At 33.7% G+C, this 10,768-nt stretch overlaps 2 protein-coding genes across 4 annotated transcripts; one reads left to right on the forward strand and one right to left on the reverse strand.

The window, feature by feature from the left end:
- The first annotated feature begins 212 nt into the window (after window positions 1-212).
- LOC108969583 (N-acetylglucosamine-1-phosphotransferase subunits alpha/beta) lies at window positions 213-6,121 on the forward strand. Of its 3 annotated transcripts, XM_018934381.1 has the most exons (5): window positions 271-289; window positions 3,777-3,953; window positions 4,011-5,417; window positions 5,483-5,673; window positions 5,730-6,121. In XM_018934381.1, exons 2-5 carry the CDS (start codon window positions 3,837-3,839, stop codon window positions 6,025-6,027), a joined length of 2,013 nt encoding a protein of 670 aa, XP_018789926.1. In that variant the 5' UTR covers window positions 271-289; window positions 3,777-3,836; the 3' UTR covers window positions 6,028-6,121. The 3 variants fall into 3 exon arrangements, with proteins under 3 accessions (XP_018789927.1, XP_018789926.1, XP_018789925.1); XM_018934382.1 differs by lacking the exon at window positions 3,777-3,953 and having other exon boundaries at window positions 213-289; XM_018934380.1 differs by lacking the exon at window positions 271-289 and having other exon boundaries at window positions 3,568-3,953.
- Window positions 370-2,601, reverse strand: LOC108969585 (V-type proton ATPase subunit S1). Its single transcript, XM_018934383.1, has 4 exons — window positions 2,327-2,601; window positions 2,169-2,271; window positions 1,840-2,110; window positions 370-1,780 (listed from the first exon to the last, which is right to left on the reverse strand). Exons 1-4 carry the CDS (start codon window positions 2,404-2,406, stop codon window positions 1,068-1,070), a joined length of 1,167 nt encoding a protein of 388 aa, XP_018789928.1. The 5' UTR covers window positions 2,407-2,601; the 3' UTR covers window positions 370-1,067.
- Window positions 6,122-10,768: the final 4,647 nt, after the last annotated feature.

A 10,768-nucleotide genomic window follows, 5' to 3' on the forward strand; every position in this document is an offset into this window, starting at 1 on the left:
ACTTCTAAATATACTGACAAGTAAAGACGACCATACTTCTCAATTGCCCAACCAAACGCTATAAGTCACTCATTTTACACACACACATTTTAGACCTCCTATTTACTTCCATTACCGTCTGGGTATTTAGCGACATCGTTGTTCCCAAGTAGTCCATGTGAATTGCTTTTGATGCCAAAGCAAGATTTTTATTATGTAAAACAAAATAGTTTGTAGAATGTAATTCAAAATTTCTTAAAAGCTTCCACATAATTTAACGGATATTTTCGGTGATAATCATGGAATGTTGGTACGGTAATTCGTTAAAATATAAGAAATGCATTAATCATAAAAGAGCACATTTAACGTTGAAAGTTGAAAGAATGTAAATATTTATCAACAAAGAGAACAACTTTATTGTAATCTACTATATTATTTAACATTTTCGCTTTGTGCTTAACGTATAATACATGAACGTTTAAAATATATTATCATATGTATATGTATACATTTCTTAATCGAAAACACACCACGTCGCTGATATATTAAGGAGCAAACATATTCACACTTAATATGTTTGCACCCACACAGCACTTGGCCACTTTGTTTTAAGGCACATACGTAAACACTTTATGTCCCTCATAAAGATATTGAATATTTGTAAACATTCCAAATCAAATAAAAATATATATGTTCAGAAGGATATAAGTTTATTCCACAATTCCCACAAACACACATATGCGAAATCAAATGTGGTCGATGCTGAGTAAAGAGATGGAGTAAATTTAATGGAAATTGTGAAGGAAACTTGTTTTTGAACTATACAAATCCTCATGACTTTAGTAAGGATATCCAACGAATATTTCAATGCTACTATGGAGAATAATTTTAACATTACTGTAATTCTAATTCCCAATTTATATTAAATTTAAATTTGATTCAAGTAATACAGTAATTTAAAATACATTGCAAGCAAAGACTGTGACTAATAGGTTGCTATAATATATTAAAATAGAATAAAAGGGAATGAAATGTGCGCAACTGACAGTGCAAAAAAAACTGTTGACAGTAGATCAGCAGTTTAACTACTACTCATTTGTGTTTATTGTGATCGTTTTGCCTTTAGGATCATCAAATCGATCCATGGTATTGATATCCATCATCCAGCAAATACCAACGAAAAGTATTGCAAGCAAAATTGCGGACACGAATAGACCAGCAAGAATTGCATGTGAAACAAAACCGACACAATTCCAGGATTCACCAAATTCAAAATAGTTTGTATTTACAGTCGTAACGGCACTACCAAAAGGTGCTTGGAACTGGACAGAGTTCCAAAGGAGTTGATCACCGGCTGCTGAATAAACAGTTAAATTACCGCAATAGTAAGAGAAGGCTGGAGGTGCATTTATATCATTTGTGCGGAACACTGTATCCTTATTGTATGTCAACTGTTTCATGTAGTAGTAACCCTTCTGTAACTCAATGCCAAATGTGATCACGTCAGCAGCATCACTGCTGCTGAGTGTGACAGTAAAGTCGGTGGTATTGTGATCATCGATTTTCATACTGCTTATAGTAATTGCTTTTGTTGGGTTACTACCAATTGTTACGTTCAACGTTGTATAGAAAATTTGGAATTTGGTATCAGTGAATATAATACCACCTTTTGGGGCAGCAGTCTCCCCCACGGACAGTGCACGTCGAGAGCGTTTAACTGTCACATCTTTTGCAGGAATTGATGTATACATAAATACAGTTGGACAAGAGACTTGTTTCATTACATTAGAAATGGCAATGTCTGAAAAAATAACAAATCTATATAAATAAAAATTTAATAGAGCGAAGTATAAATTATACCGTGTGTCTCCAAAGTTTCTTCGCGATTTAATCCAGTTTCGTCACTGAATCTCAAAAATACTACTTTTCCCGCTTTGCACTTCAGTGGTATTTCAAGCTTTCCGCTTCTAGAGATAGTAATTACCTCGTAATTAGGATCCAACTCTTCCAACACTTTTACAGGGCTATCGACTCTCATGTAAAAAGTGCTGGGCGTGATATTTTGAAGGTGAGAATAACATGACTGTTGTTCAGATCGGTTACTCTTGCACATAAAATCGTTGAATGATAACTAAAGTATATATGACTCATAAAAATATATTGAAATTATTATCTAAAAGAATACTTACATCATCTTCTTGGAAAACAGCAATCATGTGGTCCTTAACAAGTGGTTTCGCAATGCGAGTGAAACTTTCATTATCTACTCTAGTAAGTGCAGGAATTGGTTCACTATAAAGATATGAGTTAAACAGATTAATGTTTAGCAAAGATGTTGAATTCATACACTGGAGCCAAAACTAAAACAATGGAGTCCGATGCGGCTGCAACACCAATTATTAACAACATTAGAAAGGCAATCTTCATTTTCGTTTTTTTTTTCCTCGGATACGTTTTACGCCAAAATAAAGATAATGCAATTAATATTAAACTAAAATGCAATCTAACCGAAACTTAATGAAATTATAAGGGAATTAATGGCAAAAATTCAACAGTTTTCACCTTCCCATGAAAATTGCCCTGTCAAAATGCAAAATTCTTTGTAGCTGCGTATGACAGTCATGTGATATATTCGAAATGAACATACCTTCGAATTTCTGAATTTCGAAACTATACTCGAACTCGTGACATGCAGAGTTGCATATAATTCTTGTTTATATTTTAACGCAGCTGTTATAGCCTTGACAGAAGGCAGCGTTAATCCGGATAACTGCGCACTTTATCAGATACAAATTTGTAGGTGACAGAAGGCAGTTGTGCGAGTCTATTTCATTTATATATAATACTAGTACCAATGAAACTTGATTGAAAATATTTGAAGTTTTTAATACCAACAAGTAAGTAAGGGCTAAGTTCGGGTGCAACCGAACATTTATACTCTTGCAAATTGCAAGAATAAAAACCAAACAAATATTTTAAAACCAATCATATAGAGTAGAGTCCGCCGGATATTCGAAAATCCTTATATTACTTATATAATGGTTAGGCCAAGTTTTCGCTCAAATTTATCTATTTTAGGCACAACGATACACTGTTATAAATGAAAGACTCTCTCTTATTTTCATTGAAATAACTCACTCATTTCCCGATATATGCGATATAAAGTTACCCTGAAGTTTGAAAATCTTTGTATTAAGTATATGCGGGCTAAGAGAAATATTAATCCGATTAACCCATTTTTTGACATCCAGACATACTATTATAAAGAGGGATTATCCTTGAATTTCAATTATATAAATCATACATTGACCGACATTTTCCTTCAAAAGTACATGCACACTAAACTTGTTAGAGAGCGTGGCCACGCCCACTTTTTAAAACAAGTTTTCTTACAGGAACGCCCCTTACTACTGCAATCCTCTGTACCAAATTGTATATATATATATGTATATAACCCTATATCTATCTCGATTAGTTTAAGATAATACGTACAACCCTAACTTTCCATCAATATATACAGCATAGTACAGTATTTCACCCTAACACAGCACAGCGAAAAATTTTATTATTTGGCACACAGCCAAATATTTTAACCTAGTACTATGAATAAATGAAAAAACAAATCTTCGTTTTATATTCTGGCAACTTTGTTTGTTATCAGCCGTAGAAGAGAGTGTTGAAATCATATATATACATACATATATAAATATATTGGTTCCTTGATTACAAATGCAAAGGAAGTGTAATCAGAAAAATTTAAAAAGAGTATATATAAATTACAAATAGAATTTTTTTAGATATATGGTGTTGTAAGCAAATAAGAAACGCGAAATGTTTTTAATTCGGAATTAATCAATATGCGTATTCAGAGAAAGTGGGGTCGAATGTTAAAAAATAATTGGAAAAAATTACGACGGAGGCGATTGTTGATTATATTTATTACAATAGTACTAGCTTTAATGTTTTTTGTCAGAGTAAGTATACTATATTTACATTAAATTAATGCGCCAACAAATTATTTTTATTTCAAGAAAAAAAAATCGAGTGGCACATATTGTGAACCCATCGACGTAGTTTATACTTGGGTTAATGGATCCGATCCTATGTTTACTGATTCAGCAAGGCGTTATAATCCAAATTATGATCCGGCAAGATTCGATGACAAAAATGAACTTCGCTATTCATTGCGATCTCTAGAAATGTATGCACCTTGGGTACGGCATATTTACATCGTAACTAATGGACAAATTCCATATTGGCTAGATCTTAGTTTTGAAAAGGTTACGGTCGTTCCACACGAACTACTTACTACAAAACCAGAACTCCTACCAACATTTTCCAGTTCTGCAATTGAAACTTTCATTCATCGTATACCGCATCTCTCTCAACGTTTTCTCTATTTGAATGACGACATTTTTCTTGGTGCCCCATTATACCCAGAAGACCTTTATACTAACTCAGAAGGCGTGCGTATTTATCAAGCCTGGATGGTACCCGATTGTGCTGAAGACTGCCCTTGGACATACATCGGCGATGGGGCGTGCGACCGTCATTGTAATATAGCCAAATGCCAATATGACGGAGGCGATTGTAACACATTCGGATCAGACAGAAGTGAAGAAAATATGATGGAGCAGCAGATTGATGTAAATAAGAATGTAAAATTAATTCCACAATCGTTTTTAAACTCAACAACGCACATAGAAATAAGACATTTTCCTTTACGAAAAAGGTTCCGTAACAGAAAATATTCTGCTCGACGCAACGGCTTACACTTCCGAGAACTAGTACTACATAAAAATCTGAGTACTCTTGCAGAACTTAGACGTATTGTCGACAACTATAATAGTCAACTTAAGTCGAATAGTCACGCCAATGACCCAGTACTATCAACCGACACTTTACAAAAAAATATGGTACGATTGGAAAAAAGCGTAGAGAAAACATTGAAAAATGAATCCAGTAAAGATATATATTCTCATTCGTTAATATATACGAACATGTTGTTGAATCGTTTCTATGGATTCAAAGCTCGTAACGTGCTAGCGCATGTTGGATTCTTGCTAGATCGTAATATAATATATGCCATGCAGCAAAAATTTTTAACAGAGGTAGACGTTACTTTGTCTAATCGGTTTCGCTCAACAAATGACTTACAATTTGCTTTTATATATTACTCGTTCCTTATGAGTGAAACAACAACTTTAACAGTAGGTGAAGTGTTTGATGAGTTCGATACTGACGACTCACACACATGGTCAGATCGTGAGGTGCGAACTTTTTTGGCACGTATGTATCCTCTTCCACTGGACTGGTCAGCAGTTCGTTTCTTCGAAGAAGTTGTAAGCAACTGCTCTCGCGATCTAGATATGGCTTCACATAAAATACATAATGAATATACAACTTTGGTGTATGAACGTTACGAAGATTCAACAGTGGTGAGTGTTGCTAAATTAAATTATATTTTAATTTTTAAACAATAATCAACCATACGTATTTATAGCCGACTATAACACGAGAGTTGGTCGAACAATGTCGGTTGCTGGCGGAAGCCTTAGAAACAAATTTCGCTACCCGAAGCAAATACAAATTTAACATAATTCCAAAAAGAGCTATCCATAACAATTTTATGATGTTAACATCTAACATCACCGATGTTGTAGATGGGTTTGACAAAATTCGACGAAACCCACGGTGAGTAAAAAATGCTAACTTCATTAGAATAATAAATATATATGATATACATTTAGAAAATTCAACTGCATTAATGATAATTTGGAGCCGCTACTAGTCGAAGATAATGAACTGATCCGTCACTTGTTAGAAGACTTCTATCTTTCCTTTTTTCCTCGCCGAAGTAGTTTTGAATTACAATTTGAATATAGAAATCGCTTCACAACCTGGCACGATTACCAAAGATGGCGTAGACGTAAGCGTGCAGCTCTTGTGGTGGGTTATGCAGCTAGTGTTATACTTATTCTATTTATTGTAAGGTACATATGCATACACAAAACAAAGTTTGTGCGACGCTATGTGCAAAGTCTATAAATATGTTTGGTATTATATGATATATGGAGAAAATGTACTTATTGCTTAAAACAAAAATAAAATGAACGATAATTTAACCAACTGCTTAAAAAAATCCTTTATGTCTAAAACCAGGTATATTCTTAATACAAATACAATATTACATGTACAACAAGGAAGGAATGACTATGAAAGATATGATTTGTGTCATATATACAATCATATATACTCCAATATCTATCTCAACTATTTTTAAGAGCTACAAAGCCGAAAGTATCCGTGTGTAAGATATTACGAAATTGTTGCAAATAAATAAAAAATTGGAGTTAACGAAGTCCACACTTGCTGGAGAATATTTCATAACAGTTACATTTTATGAATAAATTACATGTACATAAATACATTCCCTATTAATAAGCATATGGAAAGCAAAGTTTTGAAAATTTTTGTCTAGTTTTGTTAAATCCAGAACCACACTTGTCAAATAAAAACGAAAATATTTTGCTTTGTTAATAACAATATTAATGAAACTATAAAAATGCATTCGTATATGGAATATACTGATTGAGAACATGCTTGCTATCTTTAATATGGTACTTGCATTGGATGTACTATATATGTATGTACACTCATACTATATGAAGATTTGACGATATATTTTGAGGATATTTTCTATCTTCATCAGATAATTCAAATTTCAGATATGTATTTTGTTTTAAAGATGACTTTGTATACTGATTTCAAGTTTCTTTAATGATCTTACTATTAATTGTGTGAAATAAATAACCTAGTCCTTTTCTGTAAGTAATTTTTCAAAAATGTCTATTATATTTAAGGTGTGCCGTGCTTCTTCAGGGAAGTTTTCTGGAAAAAGCTCTCCGTCAATCTTACCTTTAGGTTACCAGACCACTGTAGTGCCTTCAGGTAAAAGTGCCTGCTACTAAGAAGCCGGTAGACATAAGACTGCTACGAAGTGCCGCATCTTTCAGGGAAATTCTCTCTGACAGCAAATCAGCAAAATACCGCTGAGCTCACCAACTGGGCACTCAAAACTAATCAAGGAGTGTATGGACCCACTAGAAATAGCAACAATCTACTTCAGCATGAGACTCGTTTGGGTGATTAGACAAATCGAAACGGCTGTAAACCTCAAAGCCGATGATCTAACCAAAAGGGGAACCCTTGTCCCGCTCACATCGAAAAGGAATATTGTTGAATTTCCATTGGCATCTAGAGTTCTAGAACTGTTAAATGGACGTTGATGGTAGACGTCCCGCTCCTGTGCGCCTGTGAGATCCTTTTGACTTAGATAGAAAGCTGGCGATTTTCTGAACTACTTGCCCGTAGTAAAGTTAATCTTGCTGCAGTAGTAAAGTTAATCTTGCTGTAATAGTACGGCATCTTACTGGAGATTGTCTATGCAGTAAGATTAAAAATCTCGACGATATGGGAACGCTCTTATGTGTTTTACGTACAAGACTTAGATAATCAACCCGTTCTCTTAACTTTACCTAGGCTAACTTAATTTTCTAGTTCCGTATCAAAAATAAAGCATTAAAAATAACACAAACCAAGAAATCATGTGATATCAACGTACATTTTTTGAAGACCCATAAAACTTGCGCTAAATCACCAAACCATACAATTCTTCGAGAACAGTTTGGATACCATTCTGAACGGTTGTGTACGGTTATACCTAAAATCCGTCTAATTTGTGACAAATTGCACATTTTAATACAAAAAGTGTTAACTAAATATAGTACAAACCCAAAATATATAAAAAAAAAACATATATGACAATGGTAAAATTAATATTGAAAGTAATATTATTATAAAACCACTTTCAACAGCAAGCACACCAAACAGATTCGAATTTCAAAAAATTACGTACGATGAAGATCACCAAGGTCCATTCATTGTATACATAGATACAAAAAATAGAGGAAATGAACGAAGTGCTATAAATGCGGTCGCGATCGCTGGTTCAATAAAAAAAAACTAAAATATGGATACGACGCCATTAATGAAATAAGTAAAGCTGGTTATGGGAGAGTCAAGGTACTATGCAAGACTGCAAGAGTTGCAAACGATCTATGCAACAAGCAACTACTGCGAGATAAGGGATACGAACCAAAAATCCTTCCACATTGTATATCTAAAGTGGGCATCTTATTCGATATTCCTACAGAGATTACGATGGAGGAGCTTATGAAAGACGTACGATAAGGGTGGAAATTAAATCCAAAAATTAAAATGAAGATGTAAAAATTCCAACAAGAAGAGTGAAAGTATTCTTCAAAGACCAAACGATCCCTGAACACATATGTAACTTATGCCTACATAAAAATTAAAGCCCCTTCGTAGCGTTAACACAGTGTTACAAGTGCTACCGTTTTAACCATTTTGCACAACATTGTAAGGAAGCTAGGTCAAGATGCAAAAAATGTTTTCAAATACATGCAGTAGAAGAAGCATGCCAAAAGTTAATATGTGTAAACTGTAACTTCGAACATGCACTAACAGCGAAAGAATGTCCAGCAAGGGTAAAAGCGTATATAATTAAAAGGACGACCCTAGAAGGAAGCTCTTACAGAGTAGTCCATACAAGTTGCAGGCATTTTAGGTAACCGTTTTGAACTTTTGGACAATTACGATAACAATTTCCCCGAATTACATAGCAAAGGTACTAACAATACTCATCTAAATAATGAATCCACATCATATATCGATAAAATCTTACCATTTACTAAAGTAATTAACAATACAAATAGCAATAGACGTAGAGAACAGGCAAATGCAAGAAATACTATGCAGGAATGGAGAGAAACAATCAAAGCAATTAAAACAATACAATGTGCGAAATTCTTGATAGATTTTTTGAATTACATAAAATCACTAATATCAGAAGTGAATTGCCCGTATACTGTTTACAATTTTTACTTCAACTCCAAACGCGGTACTGTAACGTATGAATGCTTACGAGGGAAGAACSAATATTCATTTCTCCCAGACTACTACATTGAGTTAATGAACCCTAAAAACAACAGTAAAAATAGTAAATGAAATTAAATRATTCTTTGTTTCAGACGTAAYACATAAGTAAAATATGTAAAGGTGTGAATAAATTAAATACTTTTCATACAAAATAAGAACACTTTATATTTCTTTCCTATCAGTATATTTTATTCAAATAAAAAAGTTAATTTTATCACTAATTAATTAATGAAATATTATAGATTTTCAAGCGCTGTGTATGCTGAACTTAACATGAGAATGTTTAAATTTATGTAATGGAAAAGTTTGAACATGTCAGTGGTGACAAAATATGCAGCGTTGTTAAGCTCTCAAAATGAAATTTCAACAAATTTCCGCATACATTTAGAGTTCTGTTTTCTTCGATTTGCCGCTGCGGTCAAATCCATTGAGTTCATTCGTAGCGTGTTTGGCGATGTACTTAATGAAGTCGATGACCTCACGTCCTTCGTTGTAAGCAACTGGTTTGTCTTTTTGATTTTTGGGCAGCCAGAAAAGTGTTGGGAATYCACGAACATTGAACTCTGGTGGAACATCATTGGCAGTGGCATCCATTTTAACAAGTTCTACCAAATGCCAATAATTTGTTCCTTTAGGATTCTTTACATAATCAACAGAGTAGTACGCAACTATAAATGGATTTTTAAAATCGCAAATAGTATCCAACAAACAACAAAGTATGAAAAACAGTTTATATATTTATAAAGCATTCGACTCTGATTTGGCAACCCTACGTTTTGAGAGGGCTATCAGCTGACACGTAAATTGACTAAATATTAACTGAAAATTGACTAGAAATTCATTGAGAAATGATTGGAAAAAATAATCGAAATTTATTATAAAACGACTGAAAATTTACTAGAAAATCAGTGAGAAATGACTGGAAAAAACAATCGAAATTTATAATAAAATGACTGGAAATTGACCCTGAAAATGACTCGATCAAAATCATTCAATTTTGTTCAACCATTTTCTCCCGAGGGAACAGTCAATTTACAATGAACATTGATATAGAAATTGACCGTTTTCTATAAATTTTTCTATTGAAAATGAGTAATTTTTCATTAAAATTGATAGTAAATGCCGGCTGTGTGGTATTATATCTATCTCGTTTTGTATTAAGTGAAACGTACAACCGTTATGTGTGGAATACAATGTTCGCAACAGACTGCAAACGACATCTGTCAAATATTAAAATACACACGTTCTTATGGACGGACCTATTTTGACATCTGCACGACTACACGACGGCAGGCCGACAGTTGTCGTTCTCGCTAACTTCAATTTTATCCTATATTTGCCAACGACAGTAGAGTTAACAGTAGAATGGAAGATAGAGAGACGAGGAAGAGTGGTGATGCCACTAATATGTAAAATGTAAAATTATTTACAGCTCATTGAGTTTCACAAACTTGACGTTATTTTACAAATAAAAGCATAAAACAGCTCTGTTACGTCATTTGTAATAACAATTGATAATTTGAAATACCCATTTACTTATTTTTTGCATAAGAAATTTCACTTTGAACAAAATATTAAATTTCATTGAAGTGCAAGGTATTAGTATGACCACAACGAAATTGTGTACATGCAAAATGGACAACTGCGTAGTTTTGTGTACATGCCGCTCATTGTTATGTTGCTGCCCTCTCACAAACGTTTATGTAGTAGGATTCACAACGCCATTTTCAGTTCACTGTCGTGCTGCTGCAGTCTGTCGCTAGCATTG

The sequence above is a fragment of the Bactrocera latifrons genome, unplaced genomic scaffold (assembly GCF_001853355.1).
Source record: "Bactrocera latifrons isolate USDA-ARS-PBARC rearing strain unplaced genomic scaffold, ASM185335v1 scaffold_259, whole genome shotgun sequence".
Classification (NCBI taxonomy): Eukaryota; Metazoa; Arthropoda; class Insecta; order Diptera; family Tephritidae; genus Bactrocera; species Bactrocera latifrons.